We start from the raw sequence: 26,742 nt of genomic DNA on the forward strand, positions 1-26,742 counted from the left end.
ACATGCATACCTCGATGATAAGCTTGCATACGCATGCATAACAGCAAGCATACATATTTTTTTTATCGGTCTTTCGGGCGGAACCAGCACGCTGCCAGGTCCAGCAGTCAGCTGGTAGGTGTAGGCTTGACAGCCCCTGCCAGGCCAGCCAAGCCTTCTAGGCCCAGCCAAGTGTTGGGCAGAAAATATATATATATATATATATATATATATATATATATATATATATATATATATATATGTTTTTGTCTCTGGTCGGGCCAGGTCAGACTTGGCCTTGTGCAGGCTGGGCCCTATCAGGCCCAGTCCAGCCACTCGGCTGGACCGGTGCAGGTCTGGCAGCCCCTGCCAGGCCTTGCCGGGTCTGCCCAAGTCAGACCCAGCCGACTGAGCTCGACTGGGCTCGAGCCGAACCGCAGCCGAGGGTGCAAATGTAAAAAAAAAAACACAGGAAACACTTTTGAACAGAAATTTAATTTATTTTTTTTTCTGTTGCTTTATGTTACGCACTTGGGGCCCCAGCCGACCCACTATCGGTTGGGCTGTTTTGGCGAGGTCATCCCTAGCCGACTGGGCAGTGGGCTTGACCCAGCCGACTCAGTCAGCTAGGTGGGGTTGACCGCATACCGAACCCAGCCGACTGGTCGAGTCAATTGCTTGAAATTAAGTTTGGTTAAAGAATTCAAGGTGAAAACTATTCTTAACATTCACTGCATGCCTAGGTTTTGACAAGGTGCATGCAAGTTTAATACATGATGAATACTCTTAGTCTATGCATACTGCCTGAATGGAAACACAGATTTTGCATGTTAATTTTCAGAGTTACTAATTGTATTACACATAGCCGCATGCATGCAAAAGAGTGATATTTCTCACGTACTTAGACTTGTTATGTTATGATTACTGCAAAGTTGTTTCATGTACATGTGCATACTTGAATTGATATGTTTTTGCATGAATGTTCACAGTTTTAATTATTATGATTCATGAATGAAAGCATGCATTTGACATGAATATGTGAATTGAATGAAAGCATGCATTCAACAAAAAAGCGTTAACTCATGCACATGCATATGAATATAGTTGTTTCATGCACATCTTTAAATTGGCATATATGAATGTGCATTGAGAAGCATTTAAAAGGAATGCATAGTGGCATGTTATTCATGATTTTTTGCATATGAATGCATAGATGATCAAAATGGATCATCATGGGTTGTGTGAGCCTTGAGCATGTGTTGCTCTTTGTTTTAGTTGTTCTATGCATTGCAAAAATCAAATGTGATATTATGGTTTTATTTGCACTGTTCTATGTTGCCACGGGCTATGGTCCGTAAAGAGCTTTGCATGTTGATTTGCGAGCTTATGTTATTAATTCTGCATGTTGAATTGCGAATTAAAGAAGATGAATTAATAACAAGATAAAAGAAATTAAAAGAACAGTGGAATCTACATTTCCTTGATGTCCCTTCTATAGTATGGGAATCTTAGACATTGCGATTTTGGGGAACCATGAGAATACTAAAGGGTGCGTTGTTGTGCTCCTAAACCCAATATTGAGATTCTTCTCCTGGCAACGGTTTTAAGAAGAGTTTGTCACTTTACCTAGAGGTGATGTGTAGATATAGCTGTTGTTTTGATATACCAAGAAAGTAGCATTATGGTTGTTGATTTTCATAGTGTCCCGATATTAGATGTTGATTTCTAATGTTCGGAAGGTTGTTTCGATCAAGGGCTAAGTTTGAAACCTAAAAATAAAATACAAATTGTGTATTAAGCTACAACTGAGAACCTAACTTGACCTCATAAACTTTTACCTGTTTAGAGTATCCGCGGGCAACGGTAATAAAAAGAAAAACTTAAATTGTGTGCATTTAATAGGGACATACATACGAAAAAAAAACTCTGATAAAAGATAATAATGTATTCATGCATGTGCACTAAAATCATGCATATTTACTTGTTATCTTGTGTTATATGGGTGATTGCATGATACGTGCTTTCTATTGCATGATAAATGTTTTTATTGCATAATTGATGTTCCGTATTGATAATAATTGTTCTTTCTTATTTAGCACTTGTTCACTATTGCAAAAATTATTAAATAGATTATGAATTTGTTATAATTGCATCCCTCTAAAATATTGCATGAAACTTATTTGTGTTCTTTTTACTTATTTGTTTCATTAGAGAGATTTGTACACGAAATTCTGGCACCCCTACTTTTGTGTTTTTCGCAGCCTCAGAGGCCCAGTGAAGCGATTTGCTTTTGAGAAAAGCTACGAGGGGACTACACGACTGCTTTGCAGATTCTTTTGGACAGTGTAGCTCTTCTTTCTACTTTATTTATATTTTATTTGCTTATGTCTCAGACTCTATGCACTTTAATAAATAAAGTTTGGTTTGGTTTGAAAGATGGGTATAAGATCCATTGTGGTTGTGGATGTGTTATAACTGTAAAGGCCCATGGGTCTTTGAGAATATTTTCGCATTTGTTTAAAAAAAAAATAATTGTCACTTTTTCACGGGTATGAGTTGGGGTCGTTACACAACCCTAGAAAAAAAAAAGGCAATTGACAGATAAGGCCAGTACGAAGTTGTCATTCAGTTGACCCAAACTTGGATGAACAAGGGCAAACTTTGAGAACTTTAGATATAACATCATCTACGATCCATTGGCAAATCACCATGTTGATGGGCAATTATAGAAATCCACTAAGATGGTTTGTTTCTGCCAAGTGGTTTCTTTGGCAACTTGAATCTACTAAGATGAAGTAAAAGCTTAGACATGTAAAGGATGCCAAAAAAAATTCCATCTAGAAATATGGTTGAGGATCCTACACTCCTCAATATAACCAAATTGAAAAAAAGGGCTTCCATGAAAGATGGATATGGCTGCAGCCCGAAAAGGAAACCATGTGGTTGGCAAGTACAAAAGTCACATGAAAGAGGAGAGGAGGGAGAATAGAAAAGGTAAATTAAGCCTCCCAAGAAAGGGAGTGAAGATGGGTGAGGGACAGGCAGACAGGGTTGGGTTCAAGGAGTTTTTAAGATCAAGCCAAAGCAGCAACTGCCTCAAACAAGGGAGGAGGGACCACACTGATTAAATTAGGATGGAGGCATTTGCTAGCTAGGTATGGAGAAATTAGGCATGCCTTACCACAGAGTGAGCATCAGTCAGCACAAATGGATGTATGTACAACATTTTCCCAGATCTCAATTAGTCATGCTTTTGATTTGAGGCAGTCATGGCTCTAGGATGGTATGAGCTCACTTCAAAGATGTGTTTGGTGGGGCCTTATGCAAACTAAAAAGCCATTCATAAAAGGCCTATAGAAAAGCAACAACTCATAGTTATAAATCTCCTAGAGAAGGCAACACCTTATGCAAAGTCAGCCCTCGATGCAAGAGCAGGCCACTCTTCCTATGTCACTTGGACACTTTATTGACATGTATCTTGTGTCCTATGTCACATTAACTCTTCACTTAGCATGAGTATCACATATCAACACAAGATCATGTTAAAATATATGGATGTTATATATATATATATATATATAATGCCCACTAGGGGCAAATTAGTCTTTTCACTTGTAAATACACATGTCCATTAGGGACCTTTCTTTTATTTTTTGTTTTCTTGTTTTTCTTTATTTTTTCATTTTGCTTTTGAAATGGGCCCACGTAAGAGACGTTGAGATCCTCTCCAATGGTCACAAATGTGACCGTTGTAGGGCCTCCCAACGACTCTATAGGCGCCCCTTTGCTTCCATTTGTTGTATAAATAAGGGGACTTGCCCACCACATTGTAATGCTTGTTAAAGCATTTTGAATAATAGATTATTTATATTTTAAAGCTCTTTCTCTATTGTTGTGTGTGTTTGTCACTTGCCACTTTGTTGCCTATTGTATTTTGCCCATTAGTGGCTTCTTGCTTGTGCATCTCTTGTAGTCACTTTGTGACATTGTTCTTTGCACTAGTGTTTCAGTACATGGTATCAGAGCCACTAGGTATTGGAAGCATTATTGGGACTACTCTCTCTTATGTTTGAGTGGTATTGAGATTCATACCCTTGTTCTTCTTCAACTCCTTCCACAATGGCCGACAAAAATGCAAAAATTAATCTCATTCAAATTAAATGGACCAACTATAGAATGTGGGTGGCCGCTATAGAAAACAACCTCAAAATTAAGAAACTTTGAGGATATGTACGTGGAACCATTCCGAAACCACAATTGAAGCTCACCAAGAAGGAGGGGAATGAAGAAAAAGCTTTGAGTGATGAAAAAAAGGCCAAAGCTATTCAGGAATATCAATCTAAAGTTGAAGATTGAGAAAATGGGCGCGCCAAAATATTGGCATGGTTCATATAACGTGGAACTTAAGAGTTTTGCTAAGCTAGCCAAATTCAAAAAAGCAAACAAAACATGGTTCTTATGAAAGGTATGTACACTCAAAACGACCTTGCTAGGCACTTCTTTTACAGGAAAAAATAAGATGAACCAAGCAAGGGAATATGAGTATTAGATACTATTATAGTACGCTATCCCCTTTATGGGATGAACTTACTCTGCTCGAACCACAATGAGAAGGAAGCGCTATTGCCATGAGGCAAGAGCAAATAAAAAGAGATTTTTTCAATTTATTCATGGGCTTCGTCCCGAAATTGAACAATTAAGAGGATCCCTTCTTCGTTGGGCTTCTACTCCTCTTAGTGAAATCTTTGCCAATTTATGCCAAGAAGAAACTCGCTTGGCTCTTAAAAAGGGCGTTGATGAGGTCCATGCGGTATCTAGACCAAGAAATAACATGAGGACATATAAACCTCCTCATTTTTTGAAAAAATAACAATGGAGGAAGAAAATTTATTTGTCACCATTGTAATGAACCGGGTCATCTTAGACCGGATTCTCCTAAGCTTAAAAGGAAGGTGGCTTCCGTTGGAGATAATCAAAGCAATTCAAGTGAAGAATCAAAGAGGGATGGAGACATAAAAGACTCCATTGCTCAACTTACGAAAACTCTCCAAGAATTCATGAGAATCAACTTTTCCACACCTTTCACCTCCAGTGTCGCGATCTCATCAACTCCGAGTATGTCTTCTTGGATCCTTGATTCGGGTGCCTCCTTTCATATGACTTTAAATGCATCTCTTTTATCCAAATCAAGTTTTATTTCTTTTAAATCATTTGTTTTCACGACCGATGGAACATCATTAAATGTCGAAGGAATGAGAAACCTTAAAAAAGTTTTTTGTAAGGCAAAGAATTTCATGTTTCAAAGATTAGGATTATTCCAAAACTCAACTTAAATCTTTTTTTTCATTTCTCAAATAACTGATTTTGAATGTAGTGTCTCTTTTTCACCAACCAGTTACTATGTGAAGGATCTTCGGTCTGAGAAGCAGATTGGGCAAGGTCACAGAAGAAGAGACCTATATTACATGGATTTTTTTGTCTTTGTTATGCAAATCATTTTGTAATCATATTCAATCTAAAGATATTGGTACTTGGCACAAGAGGCTTAGTCACCCTAGCATTTCTAAGTTGTCTCTTTTTTCTTTTTTGGAAAAAATTTGTAATGAAAAAAAATGACAGTATCCTTGGAAAGGTGCATTCTCTTCCTTATCCGTATAACAATTTTATTTTCAATAGACCATTTGAATTAGTGCATTCGGATGTATGGGGACCGGTACCCGTTATCGCTAAAGGAGGATATTCATATTATGTTGTCTTTATTGATGATTTTTCTAGATGCACGTGGGTTTATTTTATCAAAAACAAATCTGATGTTTTCTCTATCTTTAAAGAATTTCATATTCTTACTCAAAATCAATTTCAATACAACACAACCATTTTTAGATCCGATACCAGAGGTGAATACATGTCCAATAAATTTAAAAATTATCTTAAACAAAATGGCATTATTCATCAAAGATATTATCTTAAAATCCCTCAATAAAATGGTCTTGCCGAAAGAAAACATAGGCATCTCATTGAGACAACAAGAACTCTTCTTGTCTCTAAAATTGTTCCAAAGAACTTGTGGGCCGAAGCCGCTCTTAGCGCAACTTATCTTATAAATCGAATGCCTTCCTCTATGTATATGTATATATATACATATTCATATATGTATATATATATATATACATATCTTAACACCCCACTCAAACTCATGGTACAACCACCGAGAGTTTGCCAAGTAGGAAGTGGAATCTGGGTGACGGTAGTGCTTTGGTGAAAAAATCCGCGAGTTGGTATTCTGATGGAACATAAGGCAATGTGATAGTCTTTCGCAGGAACTCTTCATGAACGTAATGGCAATCTATCTCAATGTGTTTCGTTCTCTCATGAAATGTATGATTGTTTGCAATATATACATCGCTCTTGTTGTCACAACACAATTTTGAAGGTTCTGCAGTATAAACCCCCAAGTCTTCGAGAAGTTGTCTCACCCAAACTAACTCAGACGTAGTGGTCGCCATGGCACGATACTCAGCTTCAGTGGAGGAGAGTGACACCTTCTACTGCTTTTTGCATCACCATGAAATTTTTGCATCACCTACAAATACACATAAACCAGTGGTTCAACGTCTATCATTGGCATCCCCTCTCCAAACAGAATCAGAATATGCAATGACTTCTAGTAAGGAAGAGGATGATAAAAACAAGCCAAGATTAATAGGTTTTTTAATATATCTAACAATTCTCATGCAAGAACACACTTTCAATCAAGTAGAATACTTGATTGAATCACTGATCCACCCACACAAGGGTCTAAAGAATTGTTATTGCATATATTTACTCATGAAAATGAGTTAAGAAACTAAAAGGCCTTCAAGGCCTATTTATAATACAAAGCCACATGGGGAGTAGCCCAAAGTAGTTGTTGGGCTGCTCCCAACAGTCATAAATATGATTTGGAGCTGCTCCCAATACTTCAAAAGTTGAAAAAGTAAAAAACAGAAAAATAGATTGTCAGCCCCTAATGGGCTGATGCCTATTGCAGTGAAAATACTGAAATACCCATCAAGTACATATACATATATGTATATGTATATATATATACATATACATATACATATATATATATATATATTAATAGTTATGATATTAAAAATAACAAACTTTATATTTGAAGAAATGTAACCTTTCTTAAGGAACAAAATGAATTTGAGTTTCAAAAATCTAAGGAAGAAATTGAATATTCTTTCCTCTTTGACTTATTGCCTAGAAATAAGTCTAAAGATTTTGGTGATACTATTCGTGATGACAATTTTTATCAAAATGATGCTTTGTTGCATCAAAATGATGATTCTCATAATGAGAATCCCAATGATATACATGTATATACTCGGCGAGAGGGCAATGAACATCAAAATGCTTTCGATATATACTCTCAAGACATTTCTTTAGAAGATCAAGTTGAAGAATCCCTACCTAGGCGATCTTCTAGGAATAGTAGACCTCCTTAAAAATTTGTCATATGATTCCTTTTCTCCAAATTATAGAACTTGTTTAATGATGATCCATTCTTTTCACGAGCCTTCCAATTTTAAAGCTAAGCAACATTCACATTGGATTGATGCCATGAGACTTAACTTAGAAGCACTCAACAAAGCTAACACTTGACAATTGTAGGTCTTTCTTTAAGAAAAAAGGTTATTGGATGTAAATGGGTTTATAAAGTCAAAACCAATAGTGATGGGACATTAAAAAAATACAAAGCTAGGTTAGTTGCTAAAGAGAATCACAAGAATATGGAATTGATTATGAGCAGGGTTTTAAAACTCGCCGAGTCAACTCGGTGACTCAGCTCGGCTCGGCCCTCCAACGAGTCAACCCGGCAAGGTAAACTCGTTTTGCGAAAACTCGGCCTTGACTCGGCATGATTCGGGCTGACTCGGGCGAGTTTTGGGCACTTTTTTCTTTTTTTCATTTTTCAAAGGCTATGGGCAATTTTTTCATATGTAAGTGTCCATTTTTCAAAGAACAAATAGCATAATAACAATAGGCTTACCAACTTAATATAAAATCACAAAATTAGTAAAAGTCTATCAAATTTCACATGTCCATCATTCATTCCTTTTGGTAGCTCCAGGTAAGGAATCAAACCCAGTACCCCTCAACAACACTGACTTTGTTTGCATATTGTTACTGCATACCAGGTGGTTGAAACTTGAAACACAAGATGAAAGTCATTGTTATTCTTCTATATCCTCCATCAGATCCCACTTGAAGTGGCTCCTGTCAAAACTCCAAATCCTCCTCCTAAAGGGTTTGAGTTTATTTCTTTCATTAAAAGTTCACCACGCCACTACTTACAAAGAACTATACAAGTACATAGATACATAGAGCAAATGTCCATAAGGAAACTTTGTTGCTGTGAGACCTACACAATAGTAGGCAGCCTGCCAGCCTGTTCAAAACCAACAGCATAAAATGCCCACATTTATCATTATAATATATATATATACAATACAGCATTCTCATTATCCAAAGCTTATATGCATTTATGTGCAGATATATAAGGCATGGTCCAATCAACTCTATCGAGCCAGAATTCGCACTTTGAAAACTTAGCATAAAGTTGATGTTCTCTCAGTGTCTATAATACGATCCGTAGATGCTCTGAGTACTCCTATACGCTCTCCGAGTATATAAGGATATCATCGATGAACACGATGACAAAATAATTCAGCCACAAACTAAAAACCCGATTCATAAGGTCCATAAATGTTGCAGGGGCATTAGTGAGTCTAAAAGACATCACCAGAAACTCATAATGCCCATATCTGGACCTGAATGCGGTGTTCGGAATATCCTCTGCCCTGATCCGCAACTGATGGTACTCAGAACGACGGACGATCTTTGAGAACACCTTTAGTTTCCTCAGCTGATCGAACAAATCATCGATCCTAGGCAAAGGATATTTGTTCTTCACCGTCCCTTGGTTCAGCATGTGGTAGTCAATATAAAGCTGCATTGAACCATTATTATTCTTGACAAAGAAGATCATTGTACCTCAGAAAGATACACTCGGCCTTATAAAGCCTTTGTCAAGAAGCTCTTGCAACTGTTTCTTCAGCTCCACTAACTCTGCAGGTGTCATGCGATAGGGTACTCGAGAAACAGGTGTCGTACCAAGCACTAACTCGATCGAGAATTCAATCTCTCTGTGGTGGTAAACCCGGCAAGTCCTCGAAAAAGACATCCGAAAACTCACGAACAACGTCTAACTGCTCCAAGGGTGTCGCCTGACTGTCCTGCGCGGACACACTAGCCAAAAACACCATGCAACCCTGCTTGTGGTACTTCGAGATCTTCAAAGTTAAAACTATCTTCACCTCACTCGCTGATCTAGTTGAATGAAATAACGCAGACAAATCGGGACGCTCCAAAATAACTTTCTTACCCCAATACTGGAGGGTAGCATTATGTCTAGACAATCAGTTCATACCCAGAATGACATCGTAAAAAGTCATATCTAGTATGACCAAGTCAGCAGACAACTCATGCCCCTCGATCACCACGCAAACGGCAAGAAAATACCTCCCACAGGAAGAAGATGCACCCATAGGTGACATCACATCGAGAGCCTTCTGAAGGCTAGACGAAACTAAATCAAGTAAACTCTCAAACGACAAGGATATAAAACTGTGAGTAGCACCAAAATTAAACATCACACAAGCATAATGATCGACAACTAAAAAGATACCTTCGATCAGGTCAATCTGATCACCCTGTGTGGTTGTTGTAGCAGCGTAAACTCGCCCGTTGGTCCTACGTTGACCATGTTGTTGTTGCGGCGCCTGTTGTTGTCCTCCCTGAGTCCTCAGCCTGCTTGGACAATAAGTCGCAACGTGCCCAGGCAACTGGCACAGGTAGTAAACTCCCTTGAACATCAAACAAAAGCCTAGAGGATGGTTGTTGTAGCACCTGCGACACACTGATTGAGCTTTCCCCTGTTGTTGATGCCTCTGCTGGGGTCGACCCTGCTGAGTCCACTGTCTCTTACCCCCTTGCATCTTGTAGCCTACAGGTGGGTTCTTCCTCGCTCCACCCGAAGAACCACCTTCGTTGCCGCAACCCATCTCTAGACCTCTCTTATTCCTCGGTCAGTACTGTCGCCGACTCTATAGCATTGGCCAACGTAGTAGGTCGGCTCATCATCACACAGACTCGAAGTTCGGCCATCAGCTCGTGCACGAACTTGGTCGCCCTCGCCTTATCACCAAGGAATAAGTTGGGGCAGTATCGCTCCAAACTCCTGAATTTGGTGGCGTAGTTCACCAAGCTCATGTTCCCCTGAATTAGCTCGAGGAATCGCTGCTGAATCTGCTCCTGACCGAAGGAGAGAAAATAGGTGTCCAAGAACTCCTCCTAAACACCTCAAAGGGAATCACAACCACTGCATCGTACGTCACCCTTCACAGGGTGTCCCACCACTTCTTGGCATCGCCCTTCAGACGATACGTGCAAAAAGCGGTCTTCCTGTCCTCGAGACAGGTAGGACATCAAACGCCCGCTCAGTCTCCTCGACCCAGCTCTCAGTTGCCTCTAGGTCGGCCTTCCCTATGAAAGTTGACGGATTCAACTTCGGGAATTGCTCGTAGGTAACGCTATCGGGGTTCGAAGCAACCTCGGTGGGATGGGCACACCTAGGTATCTGTACCGTCTGCGTCACAGTCTCTGTCAGTGTGTGGAGCATTCATCATGAAATCCCTCTGCTCCTGCGAGTCTGCGAGAGCACAAGCAGAAGTTGAAGCGCGGTTGCGGCAATAGATCTAAAACATGAAAATTTTTAGAGACTCATACCTTGATCGATCTTACCCTCTTAGGATTGATCATGTACGCTTACAATAAATGCAATTATACAAGCACATCAAAAAAATTTAATTCATATCGCAAAAATTAAGAATAAAACCATGAATACATAAGAAATTCACGTACTTTCATAAAAGTGTCTCATAGCCTTAACAGTGAAGGAGACTGCTCTAGAGCACGAGACACAACTTGCTGACTTTTTTGGACAGGACACAATTACCAAAGGTGACTTTTAGTCTATAAAAGATGGTAATATATAAGATTTTGTGGTGGACTCTGATACCAAACCTGTGACAACCCCAACTCGTACCCATGAAAAAGTGGCAAAAAAAATTAATTGTGGAGACATTCCTAGAGACCCGAGCCCTTACAATTTAACACAACCACCACCACAAGGGATCTTATACCCATCATCCAAACCAAGAACAAACTTTAATTATTAAAATACTTAAAGTCTGAGACATAAGCAAATAAAGTATAAATAAAGCAAAAAGAACAATCACGTTGTTCAAAAGAATCTATGAAGTAATCGTGTGTTCCCATGGATTTCTAGATTTACCAAGCAAAAAAACCCATATTAGAGTAAATATCTAGATTTACTCTATTTCCATGGATTTCCACCCAAATATTGCATGCAAATCCAATCTATATTCAATTTCTCACTTGATTCAAGAGAGGAAACCCGTACCATGACCGTAGATCGAAAAAGAATTGAGAACGGATGGTGGAATTGGAAATGTCGGATGATTGAAGAAGAAAGCCCTATTCTTCTTCCTTTCTTCCCTCTTCTCTCTTTTTCTCTCTCCCTCTTCTCTCTTTCTTTCTCTTTCTTTTTTTTTTTTTTGAACTATAAATAGGAGAGGGGGTGACCCCCCGCCCTCTCCAGCCCCTTTTAGATGGGCTGGAGAGAGAGAGTGCTCTCCCCAATGGACTCTTACACTCTAAACTTCCAAAAATTTTAAAACTCTTAAGTGTTGACTTTTTTAAAGTTTTCATTTCAAATAGACTTTCTAAAACCTTCTTAGATTCTTCTACGTGTGTTTAAGGGCTCTACTAAGAGTCCTAAACAAATACCAAAATAAAATTTCGGAATTAAATAAAATTAATTAATTGTTTAATATTAAATAATAAATAAATTTTCAGAAGCTTCCAAAAGTTGCCATATTAACTTGGAAGACTTCTTAACATTAATTAACTTCAATTTAAAGGTATCTAATGAATTTAAAGTTGGAAAATCGTTGGACATGGATTTCGATCTGGATCTAGATCCAAGATCCAAATCCATCTCCAAAAATCTTAATGAGTCTTAGATAGAGCCCAGATCCATATTAATTTGGATGAAATCCATTGGATCCAGTCCGATCCAAATCTGGACTTGAACCGACAAACTGTTCCTTTTTTGAAAAAACACGATTTTTGGGCTAACCGTAGCCCAAATCCGAAAAAGTAAAATATCGTTACGCTCAGAATTTTGAGGTGCATCCAACGATATATAACTCGAATTTCGCTTCTGAAATTGATCTAAAAATAACCCGAATTTTTCCTGAATTTAAAGGTTGAAAATAAAACTTTTTTCACATTTTAAGTGGCTCGTTTAGGCCTTGGCAATGAGACCTGGGCCAAGCCCAAACTCAAAAGCATCGGCCTAAAATCGAGAATCTACCAATTTTTCTTCTATACTTGGCCAAATTTTCGAAAATCTCAAATTTAACTAAGTGTGAAAATACGCGATATTACAGTGCAAGTCAATTTCAAAATGCTTATACTACTATTCAGATGGTTGTCGTCACGAGAATTATCAGATATTTAAACAAAACCATAACCAAAAGATTATTCTTATCTTCCACTTCATCTCCTAATTTAATTGCTTATACTGACTCTGATTGGGGTGGTAACCCCAATTATCGTATTTCTACAAGTTATTGTGTTTTTCTTAGAGAATCATTAATCTCTTGAAGATGTAAGACACAACAAAAAATGTCTCTATCCTCCACGGAGGCTGAGTATAGGGCGATGGTCACAAGTACCACTGAACTTGTCTGGTTGAGAAGTGTGTTGAATGTGTTGCGACAATAAGAGTGTCATCTACATTGCTAGCAATCGCACCATCCATGAACGAACAAAAAACATCGAGATGGACTGTCATGTTCGAAATATTTTTTTACGGGGCACCATTCAACTACCATATGTTACTTTAGAGTATCAGCTAGCGGATTTCTTCACCAAAGCCTTACATCACCCCGTTTCTACTTTCTCCTAAGCAAATTCTCGGTGATCTCACAGTCAGTTTAAGGGGGGTGTTAAAATATATGGACGTTATATATTCTAATGCCCACTAAGGGCAAATTAGTCTTTTCACTTGTAAATACGCATGTCCATTAAGGACCTTTTTTTTATTATTTTTTATTTTCTTGTTTTTCTTTATTTTTTTCATTTTGCTTTTGAAATGGGCCCACATAAGAGTTGAGCCCCTTTTCTTCCATTTGTTGTATAAATAAGGGGACTTGTCCCACCACATTGCAATGCTTGTTAAAGCATTTTCAAAAATAGATTATTTATATTTTAAAGATCTCTGTCATATTGTGTGTGTTTGTTATTGTATTTTACACATTAGTAGCTCATTGCTTGTATGCTTGTGCATCACTTGTAAGTCACTTTGTGACATTGTTCTTTGCACTAGTGATAGATGACACTGGGACACTTGATGGACATGGCAAGACACTTCTTGGGCACCGTCAAACCAGTTTCACAAAGTCAACAATGTGTCATTAACTTTATCTGTTTTCTTTTATGATCTTATTTACTTATTTCATATTCACTAGGATATTTTTCTTTTAAAAGTTGTCATCAATTACATTACATTCAATTTGAAGTTACTTTCATTATTTGATGATCTTAATTATAGCAATTTAGAATTGTTGTTTTATACACACACGTACATACATCTACATGTGTGTTATTGAAAATTATTGAATTGCACTGAGCAAATGTGCATCGTGTCCCGCTCCTGCATCGGTATCCATGTGGCGTAGCTCTTGTCCGCACAATATAACACTAACATCAATACAAAATACAACATGACATTTTCGTCTACGTTTTTCTTTTCTTTCTTATCATTATCCACTACTTTGTAGTTTTCTTTCTTTTTAAAGGAAAGAAAAAAAAATTATATTATGATGAAATAAAGATCATGGTGATTACACCAATCTGGGGTGAGTACCTACCTAAAAGGCTACAAGAAAACCACGTTCATGAAATTAGACATTGAGTCTAAATCTAATCCATGATTGTTACCATGTGCACCATAAACCAGCGTCTAAGAGTTAGCCATCAACATCTGTGCAGTAGATTTCAGCGCAAGCTTGACTGGGGGCAGTGAGGCAGTTTCTACATATGCTTTAGTAGGAGATTCGGAACTAACCTCGGACTTGACTTCAAAAGAGCCAAAGGAGAGATCTCCTGGTGAGGATAGTAGTAAATATCTTCTTCACTGGGGCAGGTAGGAGACTGTTCTTGAAACAAAACGAATGGAAAAGAAGTTTTTGTGTATGAAGTAAGAGGTAGAATAGAGGATCAATTAGTTTTTAGTTATTTGATATTTTCTTTGTTAAATTTGCCACTGGCATTGTAACACCTACGAATTTTATTTATTTTAACTTTTAAATTCGAGCGAAATTCAAGTTAAATTTGAGTTAAATTCAAGTGAAATTCAAGAGTTTAAATTGAACTAGGACTAGAGCTCTAGTTGGATCTGTTATAACTTGTAGATCTCGTAGGAGATCCGATTTGGCAATTTCGAATATGGGTTGGTTCGAAAAATGCATTTTTAAAAATGGATTGGCATCCATTTTGGGTTTTTTCAACCTGGATTGGATCCAGAATTTGATTTTTTTAAAATTGGTCGAAGTGTATTTTGGACCTAACCCATAGTCTTAGTAGGATGTCACAGTGGTATATGGTGCCCAGAGGATCACACCTAGCTCAGTGGAGCACCATGTATCAATGCGGGGTTCACAGGGGCCTTGGAGGTAGCCAGGGGTATTTTAGTCAAATGCACCCTCTCTATATCAAGTGGCAATTTCGAAACACGTAGAGATCTTTCATATGGGTCCCATGACACTTGAAAATATGGCTAATTATTTAAATAGTGGATTCTGGAAATGTCATATATGGATCCAAACATTAGTATTTGGATTTTGGATTAATTAATGGATTTCATATATATTGGATTGACTCTAAACCATATTAACTGGACTCAATGTGGGTTTGAATTAGATTTTGGGTATGAACTCTTAATTAAGGAGTTTGGACCGGACTTGATTTGGTCATTTGATCCAATATCAAATAGATTGGATCCATAGGGTTGGACATTGTGAAAAACGTCATTACTGGTCCGGTAGAAATTTCGATTGATCGGTGGCTCACCTATTTAATCAGAGTCAACTTTGACGTTCCTTATATCGAGAGCATCAAGATCGACAATCTATACTATTTTTTTTATTTGTGCATGTACAATTAAATCTAAGACCACCACGACGATCTACGTTTCGAGGGCTATCGAATCGACTATTTAAACGTTAAATTTTATTGAGTATTTAGGTATGTAAGTCTCTCGAAAAGTTACCATATCATTAAAACCCAAGCTAGGGTTAGAAGTCTCCACCTTTCTTCTATAACTTAATTAATTTTGAAATTTAATAAGTTAGAACCCATAATTTATTTATTTTTTTATTAATAAAAGAGATTAATACATACTAAGCTCTTATATTATGGGACTCTTGCCTAAGACCATCAATAAATAGAGGTCTTCATGAGGAGGATTAACAAGGTTAGTTTTCTCTCCCTCTCTCATTCTCGTTAGAATTCTCTCGTCTCTTTCTCCTTTTCTTTTTTATTTTCTTAGGAGTTGGCTTTGTTTTGTTATGATCTTGATTACTAATGATATTGTCTTGCTTAGGGATAAGAATGGTTAATTGTGAAAGCTTGTAGTTGTATGTTTATGTTTATCGTCATTGTAATCATGATCCTTATTATGGTTGTATACTATGTTAATGTTATGCTATGAATTAACTATTTTTGAAAAGATGTATGCTTTGTGTATTTGTATTCTTCACATGCCTATGTTGTGGGTTATTAATGCCCTTACCTTTAACATTTTCAGGTAATGAGTAAGCTGACAGGTGATGATAGGAGGCTCGAGGTGGGGTCAAAAGAGACATTCTTTTAGGGCTTCTGAGAGGACTTGAGTTAGTTTATTTGTTATGTTTGAGTTGATTGGAATTGTAAAATCTGATTAAGTGAGACTAGGAATTTGATTTATTTCAATTCAATTGATGGTTTGATTCAATTAATTCTAGTCTTATATGTGTGAGTTGAGAATTGTAACCCACCCAAGGCTTGAACCGTGTTTAAAAGAGTTTTCATTGTACTTCTTGAAAATCGTGTGAAGGGATATAAAAAAATAATTTCCTAAATTTTCGGTTTCTAAAATTTGGGCTTTACAGACATGGATACATTTGAATCTCTTTATGTTATTAAGTCTTGACTTGGTAATTTGTTATCAGTCAATAAGAATTATGCAATATATATATATATATAATTCAAATAATTAAATACATGAACATATCTTTGTTCTACTTTGTAAATTTTCCATATCCATGGTGTATCCCATGTTCAAGTCCATGTGATGCTTCTCCATCTGGTGGTGTGGAGACATGAAAACCTATTACAGCTCCTATTGCCATGGATATGGTATGTTGATCATGAATTGCTTTGACAAGGTTTGGGTTGTAGGCTTTCAAGTTCCAGCAGCATCAGATGAACCACTGTCGCCTTTTAAAGTTCAAGGTAATGCACTACAAGCACAAGCAACAGTTATTACAGTCATAGGTGAGGGAGATTGAGAGAGGACTCAAGATAGATCTACCAAGAAGAATATTGTTGGGATATGAGATGGTCGATGACATAGGCAAAGGGATCTAGAAGAAGAGAAATGTAGAGTCAGAAAGAGGGTCCGGGTAGGGTCTAGTAGAAGGGTAAAATGGGTTTCCAAGATAAACACTGAAAGAAGGGTTGGGGGAGGGATATTAGGGGGTGGAACTGCCTCAACACTGGACAACAGATAGAATGACAATGTGGCAGGGCTGTGACTCATTTAGGTACTAACCAGCGTTCTCTTATCATGGTTCGTTGCAAAAGTCTTGCCTACGTGCCTCCCTTTATTTATCTTGTACAACAGTTATACTGAGACTTGCACCCTTCACCAAAAAGGGTCCTTTATAGCAGCAAATAAAGAGGCTAAACAAATTTTCAAACTCCTAGGCTTGACAAGGACAAGATTTCCCCCAGTGGAAAAAGAAACCAAACTTGGTAATATATTTCAAGATTTCCTTCATAATATTTAATCTGCAAAAGCCTCATAAACATATGTTTGTGACAATACAATAGTTATATGAGAAAAAGCAAATACTTGAATTTAGATCAACAAATGCATATCAAAGAGAAAAATTACAAATCTTATCACAAATGCAACAAAAATAAAAAATATTCGATATTTTACAACTTTAAAAATAAGAATTCAACTATAACATGAATGAAGAAATAGAAGCTACTTATCATTTTTTTCCTCTTCCTTCATCAGTATTCCATATATTTCCTTTAGAATAAAGGGAAATTAATCTACAATATGTAACAACAAGATCCACAGAGACCTAGCAACTCTACTTGCAAAAGGACCGGCACAAATAATAAAGAGTTCACTTTTTTTTCCTCCATAGCATTTGATTATGCAACATATTTGACAAGTTCATAAGTTATATAAAGTCCAGCAAGAAAAGGTTAATTACATTTAACATATTTTCCATGCTTTCATAATAAATCATACATAATAGGCAATCGATGTCAGTCAGTCCCTCCTTTGTAGATTATAAACAGCACAAACTTAAGTAACTGTGCAAAGTCAAAATAGCTGGAGTGCACACATAAGCATGAAGCACATGGTTGCAGGGAGGGAAAAAATCACCCTAAACGATAAGCAAAGAGAAGCCATCAATGGCAATCATTAACAAATGATATAGTTTGCATCAAGGTCACAGATATCGGCAATATTTTCAAAATATCGTGATATTATCGCTGCATTTTCAGCAAACGATATTATAGGCAAAATATCGTGATATTTTGAAAATATCAATAGTTTGGTTATATTGTGTTATTATCACGAGAATATCGCAATATTCTCGTGATAATATCCCAATATTATCAATTATTGTTACTGTTTTTATTTATTTTCTACATCTTAAATGTGTTTTTCCTCTTTATTTTGCATTTTTTTACTTATTTCTTTTATTATATATGTATTTTATTATCAAAACATGATATTCTCTTTCTTATTTTTGTTATTTTTATACATTTTTTTTGAACCCCAAGTTTTTTTTGAGAATTATCACCAAACCTATAATATCGTGAGAAATAGCCTGAGATATTGCCGATACCGATATTTGTGACTATGGTTTGCATCCAGTTGCGTGCATATGCTGGAGCCAATAAACAAAGTTGAAAGGAAATGCATCCCACATGTGTGATGGTAGACTTTTGGCTTACCAAGTGCAGTCTGCAAAGAAGATTCAAGATAGCTGGCAGGGGTTTCTTTGTTGTATAATATCTCCACAGGAAACAGCTTCCCAGGGATAGTCAACACCGGGCAATTCAAGAAAAAGTTTGATACCTTGGCACCATCCAGAGTTGCAGAGGTTATTAAAACTTTCAGATCTAAGAGACGTATCTTAAGCAAGTGTTTCATCAGACCCAATAATATGTCACTGCAAAAAAAAAGTTATAATGAAGCAATATGATGTCAGCAAAATATATACATATTACACACACATATATATAAGGAAATGAAAACCTACAAAACTGGCACTGCACTAAATGAAACAAGATAATGGATTTCTGGTGATTTTTTTGGAAATTCTGACCCCATAGATCTGTTCAGCATGATTGATTTATTAGAAATCGACACTTGGATCATGCATTTTTTATGAAAAAAAATGGTATTTGGAGCCTCAAAAATTTATGAAAATTGTAAGCCGTTGATTTTGAAACCTTATAAAAACCTATCCATGCATCTGAATCAAATTTTACAAGAAGTGGTTTTGTAATATCTCGTAATTTTCCCTATATTTTCAAGTTTTTTTAAATACAATTTTTAATTAAATAATTATATTTTATATGTCTGAAATTGAAAATAATAAATTATTATATATGGGCTGACGTCAATGTGGGCCTCGACATGGTCCAGGGCCCATTGATGAGATCAATATACGTGTGTGTGTGTATATATATATATAGGTTGACGTCAACATGGATCTGAACTTGGTCCAGGATCCATATCGATTAAAAAGCCCATGTATATATATAGGTTCACGTCAATATGAATTTGGACCTGTTCCAGGATCCATATCGACTAAAAAACCCATGTACGTGTATATATATAGGTTGACGTCAATATGGATCTGGACCTGGTCCATGATCCATATCGACTAAAAACCCGTGTGTTTATATATATATATATATATATATATATATATATATATATATATATATATATATATGACGTCAATATGGATCTGGACATGGTCCAGGATCCATATTGACCGATACCGATGAATATAAATACATATATATGGGCTGAAATCCGAGTAAATTTGGGTCATGGGTCAAGCCTAGACCATAGCCCACCTATAAATCCTTAAAATAAAGGAATGAATTTAAAACTTTAACATACATATATATATATATATATATATATATATATTTTAATGAGGGTAATTAAGTTAGGGAAGAGTTATATGTCAAATAGAACTCCATCCCAAGCATAATAAGAAGGGGAGGGGGCATCACCCCCTAGAAGAGTCCCTCTTCTATAAATAGAGAGGCTAAGCCTCACTCTCTCAAAAACAGTGGAAAAAGAAGAGAGAGAGAAAGAGAGGCAAAAGAAGAAAGAGAAAGAGAGAGATGGAGAGGAAAAAGAAGAGAAAGAAAGATAGAGAGGAAAAAGAGAGATAAGGGTGTCACCTTTTTCTTTTTCTATTTTTTCCACGTTTTTGCTGCAGTAAGGTACGGGTTCTTCTCTTTTTCCGATAGTTGATTCCTAGCAACTGGACCACGCAGAATGCATATGCAGGATTAGATATTCAAAAAAAGCGTCAAGAATGCCTAGGTCATAGCAGCAAACATGTTTTGCTGGTAAACATATTCCAGTTTCCATATATATATATATATATATATATATATATATATATATATATATATATATATATATATATATATATATATATATATATATAGTAGAGGGTAGCTGCCTGCCACTAACTTGGCTCTGTCGTCCATCCAACATAGTGAACTACCGTTAGCTCTGTCGTCCGGCGTGGGACTGCACTTCCAAGAGTGTCGTATGTTCCTTCCCCTAGTCGTCTGCAACATTTGCAGACCTGTCGGACCTTCTGAAGATCCCAGATCCAGCCGAGCCTATCTCTCCCTATCGTTCGGCAACCTCCTTGCCACATAGAGCCCATCGTCCAACACAGCGGACCGCCTGGAGTCTGGCATGGGATTACACTCTAACAGTGTCGTTCGGCGTGGGACTGCACTCCAACAGTGCAATTTGCTCCTTCCCCAGTCGTCTGTACCACCTGCAGACCACCCAAAAATTGTCTGAGGGCCTCAAAGGGCCTGTCGTCCAGCAACCGCCCTGTCAGCAGACCGACAAACCACTCTATCGTCCAATATATCAGACGACAGACCACTCTGCCATCTGGCTTCCCCTATGTCCTCTGCACCCTCTGCGGATTGGTCGGTCCATCTGAATGTCTCGGACCCTGGAAAACTCCTACCTTAGGCTCCCACAAGGCCTATCGCCTAGCAACCACCGTGCCACACTTAGCTCGTCGTTCAACACAGTGGATAACGATCAACTTTGTCGTCACCATGGAACTATACTCCAACAGTGTCGTCCAGCATGAGATTGTACTCCAACAGTGTCGTCCAATGTAGGACTGCACTCCAATAGTGTCGTCCGGTCCTCTGTCGTTCGGCATGGGACTGCACTCCAACAGTGCAATCCTCCCTGATCGTCTATAGCACCTGCAGACCACATTACCATATGAGAAACCCCTCTCATAGAGTCTGTTGCTTGGAGCCCTAAAAGGGCCCATCACCTGGCATAAATCCCCGTTGCCAAGTGTTGTCCATATACTGGATGACAAACCGTTTTGTCGTGCGTTTGTTTTCGATCGTACACCAGGAAACGGTGAAAGGCTTGTTGTTGGAACCCGTGCACGACCATCTTACCCGCTTTTCAATTGATTTTTATCCTTTTTAGGGCCTTATTTTCGTTTTCTTTAGGTCTTTTTGCATTAGGTTCATGCATATATACTAGGTTTAGGCCTATCACATTTTAAAAACACTAGATTGAAGAAAATTCATGTCACATAAAAAGTAAGAAAATACAACCTCCAACAAGTTAAAATTTTACTGGAGACCTTGTTTTGATCTGATTATGTGCTCTTCGTTTTTATCCCTCTTAGGATTAGAGCCCCTCCTTTATTGGGAATTTAAAAAAAAAACTTTCGCCCTATCATTTGGATCTTCGGATCTCTCTACCAATACTTTGAAGTTGTTAGCTTGGGTATATCGGTGATGGTACTTTGGAGCCGAATAATTCACATATTAGTACCTTTAAGTTGTTAGCTTGGGTATATTAGTGGTGGATCCGAAAAGGAACCCAGAGAAACCTCACATTCGTGGATACACTTTTCGAGGAGAACTAGGGTACCACTGTTTTTTGAAAAAATTCTCGTCACTTTATTTTGGCTTGTGTGAACCATTGTGTGGGATATAATGAATAACTGATTCAAAACCTAAAAACTTAAGTCCATCTCCATCCCAGAGGAACAATCTCTGAAAAATCTCACATACGGGATGCCACCCCATATGATGCAAAACATCATATTCGATGAGGATCCTGAAGAAAGGACCCATATCGATGTCCCAAATGAGCGAAGGACGACCGGAAAAAAAAAACCTAAGGTTTCGATAGTCCAATTCACATTGATACCCTTACCAGTCTCATAAAAGCCCTCACACAGGTTACGAGACAAAGAGCTCTAGCAAGGATGAGTTCATTAGAAGATGAATCCTCAGGATCTCGCATTTCAAAGTGTGGTCCAAAGAAATGGAAGTGTTAGAACATCGGTATCCCTATCGATCTCGTAAAGGTCTCTACACGGGTTACGAGACAGACAACTCTAGCATAGACGAATCCCTACAACCTCACATTTCAAAGCTTGGTCCAAAGAAGGGGACGTGCTAGCACAAAGAAGACAGAGCATAAAAGTGATTGAAGGAAAATGAGAGCGATCTAAGAAATGTTGGAGCAAAAACAGGCACAAGTCGAACGAAGGGCCAAGAGAGCCCAAGAAGAGGCACGAGTAGATAGAAGGGTCAGGAGAGCACAATAATCAGATTATGAAGAGGGTTATAACCAATGGAGTGAGTCCCAGGTGTTTGATTAGGAGAGAAAAAATCACAAACCCCGGTTGGCTCACCTAGTCCAAACCTCGTCATAAGAATCGAGCAGGAAGATCAAGTCTTTGGAAGATATGGTATGAAACCATAGTGGTAGAATAAAATACATGGATATGGATCGGAGAGAATATTCATTGGAAGATTTCTTACTGGAGGAATGTGACCATAATGATGAGGATACTCTCCCAAAGTTTCTAAAGTTTAGTGAAAAAGGAGATCGAAGAACACATATGGCCCTATTCATGGGAAGTGTAGTTAAATATCGGAATAACGATAGGAGGCTGATCAATTGGTCCCCAAGAGTCTGGAATGGGTCGCCACCCTGAACCTTCAGCAGGTCAGGGAATTTAAACAAATCATTAACCTTTTAATGGATTGTTTCTGATTTAATCTTAAAGCCCTCCCGACCATAAATCAATTGTATGACCTGAAGCATAAGATAGATGAGAGTTGTCGCGAGTTCATAAACAAATGGCGGTTCATGGCCAACAACATAAAAGAGTTGATCTTAGGCTCCCATGCCCTGATGATAATCACGAACAACTTCTCTCAACCTCTGAGGAACCTAATCAACATGGCTTAAGTTGAAACCTATGTCAAACTTAGGCTATCGCCTTTGAGGTAGACATCAAAAGAAGAGCATATAACGGGTTCCTAAAAAACAATAGGGACAACAACATATGCAGGAAGTCATACTCATCCAAAAGTTAGGTCAACACTATTTGAACCTCAACACAGACTGCGCAAAAAGATGGCAATCAAAGTCAAAAGACAAGCAATCAAAAGACTGCCCCAAGGTAGTCGAACACTAATAAGAATGGATATGGTGGAAATCTGAAGTTGACCAGGGACCGAACATTTATAAAGTTCAAATAACCTCAATCACAGGTCCTAGATCTCCTATTACGAGACAGCCTAGTCAAGTTGCTTGAGGTGTCAAACCCATCACAGATGAAGGTCAAAGACTCATCCAAATACTGTTGATACCATAGAGTCGTGGGTCGTGACACTGAGGAGTATTTTATCTTGAAGCACATTCTACAGGATAACATTGACAATGGTGAACTACTTGTGGACCCGGACCAATAGAATAAGAGTAACAATATGGGCATCTTCTATGGGCCTTTCTCAAACCACACCATTGAAGAAGGGGGTCCAAGCCTGTGAACCGAAGGGGAATTGGCTTCCCGAAAAGGCCATAGAGCAAGGACCATATGCCAACACAATGGTTTGCATTCCCCGAGCCCTAATTTGCAATACATGTTCTTGTCCACTACTAGTGGTTCCCCAAATCTACTACCAAGGAGGGAGAAGGGTGCAAAGAAGACAGATTCCATGGGAAAGCTAAGAAACTTCACGAGAGAACTCGTAGATAAGAGTGATTTGTTTGGACCCACCAAACAACGGTTACACCCTAGGTTCCTTCCCATGTGTCCTGTCACAAATAGGCCATTACGGAAAAGGATGGTCTCCCTCTACAGCCTATGTTGGCTAGTCTTGAGGGGCAAATTGACAGGTCGACTATTTGGTCAATGGAAGAAACAATCTCATTATCAAGCTCAATAATGAGTACAACATCATCCAGTTCAGACCAAGTATCAGTCTATGTAACATGGACTCTTCTAACAGGGCACCACACCTGCGTCGCACCCGCACACAGGCGGGTGCGACACTTGTACATAGCTTCCTTTATGTTAGGTGAAGTCAACCACATTGAGGTCCATTTCTATTCAAAAGCAGATTCAGTTAACCCTAATCAAGTCCATTTTTATTTATATTATACAGATAAATACATAAATGCACACACATACACGTAGTGTTAACTTAAAACTGTTACAAATTTTAAAAAAAAAATGATGTCTAATTTAGGCTTTTTAAGATATTTCTTAGGTACTGAAGTTGTGCACTCTCCTCAGAAGTAATTAATGTTAAATTAAGGTTGGAAAATGGGATTTTGCTTGAAGATCCTACACCTTACCGCCAACTAGTTAGGTCGCTTACTTACTTGTCTATCACTCGGTAAGATATAGCTCATGCAGGTCACTCAGTCAGCTAGTTTCAGCATGCTCTGACCACTGTGCACATGAGTGTTGTCTTAAGAATTATTAGATACATCAAGAATACTATAACAAAGGGGGTTTTTTGTCTTCATCTTCTTCATTGGATTTACATGCTTATTATGATGCTGATTGGGGTGAAAATCTCAAATGAATCTCAACTGCGGGTTTTTGTGTATTTTTAGGTGACTCATCTTATGGAGATACAAGAAGCAGCAAAAGGTATTATTATCGTCAACCTAAGTTGAATATAATGCAATATCTACAACAACAATGGAGCTTGTGTGGCTAAAAAGTGTTCTTAGTGATATGGTAGTAATCATCTTAATACCTTCAAAGATGTGTTGTGACAATAAAAGTGCAATCTACATTGCAAGCAACCACACCTTTCATGAGTGAACCAAAATATTGAGATGGATTGTCATTATATGCGTGATGAGTATATGAGAAGAACTATTACTTTGTCGTATGTCACATCGAAGTACCAGCTTGCATATTTTTTTACCAAAACTCTTCCTGTCCCTGAATTTATTTTTCTCCTTAACAATCTTTCGGTCATTTCACCGTAAGTTTGAGGGGGTGATAAAATATATATGTATGTATATATATACACATGTATATACATACATATATATATTCAATATTGTAATAGTTAATGCCCTGTAGGAGCATTTTAGTCTTTTCACATGTAATAATAATTGTTTATTAAAAACAATTGTTTCCTTTTATGTAATTACCCTTGCCATTGGGGCCTCTATGATCTAAAGACCACAAAATCGTTGGGGCCCCAACAGTCATAAATATGAGCATTGGGAGCTCCCCAGCGACTCTATGTGGGGAGCTCCCAATGGCCTCCCTTGTGGTTTTTATATAAATAGAGGATGTGTTCCCGCTATTACTTAATGTCTTTCCAAGCATATTATCAATAAACATCATATTCTTTTACTTGTTTGTGTTGCCCTTTGTTGGGTCTTTGTATTGTCCCATAGTGGACTTGTACTTATGAACTTTTGTGCTTATATTGTGCCTTTGTATTGCTCACTCTTGGACTTGAACATGCTTTTGCACTTTGTTCTTATAATTATGCATACTTCATTACAAGGTCATCATCCCGCAACCCCAGGTAAGCCTTCAAAAACCTAGATTTTGTAAAATACAACAACAACAACAACGCCTTCATCCCAAAACAATTGGGGTCGGCGATATGAACCAAAAAAGAAAATCATTTTGGGTCTTCCACATGAATCCTTCTCCTCCAATCATTTCTATCCAATGTCATGTCCTCGGTGAGGTTCAAATCATTCATATCCTTTCCTATCACCTCCATGCATGTCTTCCTAGGCCTACCCCGACCTCTTTTAACTAATATATTTTCTCATTTCTCCATCCTTCTAACTGGAGCATCATTAGGCCTTCGCCGAATATGTTCAAACCACCGTAAACAATTCTCTCTCATCTTATTTTCAATGGGTGCAACGCCTACCTTCTTACGTATCTTCTCGTTCTGAATCTTATCTTTTATTGTATTTCCACACATCCATCTCAGCATACGCATCTCAGCTACACTCATTTTTTGAATATGATGTCTCTTGGCAGCCCAACATTCCGTACCATATAAAATAGATTTTGTAAAATAGTTTTTGAAAAATAAAAAATAAAGAGCAAACAAGTAAAAAATTGAAAAAAAAATAATAAAATTTAAAATCCAAAAAACTTCTCTCTTTTGAGGCCCAGACTATCACCTTCGTTGCAGGAGCATGCTATTCATATCGACAAGGTCAAGGAAGCTTTTGTTAAACCCCTTGTTTTTGTTTTCTCTAACCTATCCAATGATGTCTTTTTCATTAAAATCATGTGGGGACGAGTCAAAAGAGTTTGAACCTAAGCGTGGAGCCAAAAGACGACAATCCAGTCTACAGCCCCCTCTACCAGACGGCAATCCCGTCTACAGCCCCATCTACCGAACGGCAATCCAGTCTAGGGTCTCATTACTGGATGGCACTCTGGTGTACAGTCTGGTCTCGTCAAATACATGAATAAGCCTCTAAAAAGTCCTATCCCACTTGGACTCAACCTCTCCTTGCGCATTTTGTGTGGGACTCTCCCTAGATAAGCCTTATCCCCATTGAGGATAAGCCTGGATCCATTTGGGTTGGATTTTTATCTAGAAACCCTGGATCCATATCTCATAGAGGACTTCTATAAATAAAAGCTGACCCCTAGAGTCAGGGGGCTAGATCTAGAAATCATATACCTGAGTGCTAGCCCTAGAAAA

At 37.9% G+C, this 26,742-nt stretch overlaps 1 protein-coding gene across 9 annotated transcripts in view; it reads right to left on the minus strand.

Moving 5' to 3' along the window:
• LOC149829927 (putative pre-mRNA-splicing factor ATP-dependent RNA helicase DEAH4) overlaps nucleotides 1-26,742 on the minus strand; it is a 149,827-nt gene that overhangs the window by 121,413 nt on the left and 1,672 nt on the right. For 7 of the 9 annotated variants that reach the window (XR_016433764.1, XM_090016173.1, XM_090016170.1 and 4 more), the window contains one exon: nucleotides 18,427-18,644. Coding sequence is in view for 8 of the 9 variants with exons in the window: in XM_090016173.1 (XP_089872299.1) it covers nucleotides 18,427-18,644 (218 nt within the window). In the remaining variant the exon portion in view is untranslated. Of the gene's footprint in view, nucleotides 1-18,426; nucleotides 18,645-19,899; nucleotides 19,983-20,197; nucleotides 21,321-26,742 lie in introns of those variants that run through there. The other 2 variants (XM_090016172.1, XM_090016174.1) reach the window with 2 other exon arrangements.

Source organism: Nuphar pumila, chromosome 8, assembly GCF_984573655.1.
Source record: "Nuphar pumila chromosome 8, dmNupPumi1.hap1.1, whole genome shotgun sequence".
In the NCBI taxonomy this organism is placed as follows: domain Eukaryota; kingdom Viridiplantae; phylum Streptophyta; class Magnoliopsida; order Nymphaeales; family Nymphaeaceae; genus Nuphar; species Nuphar pumila.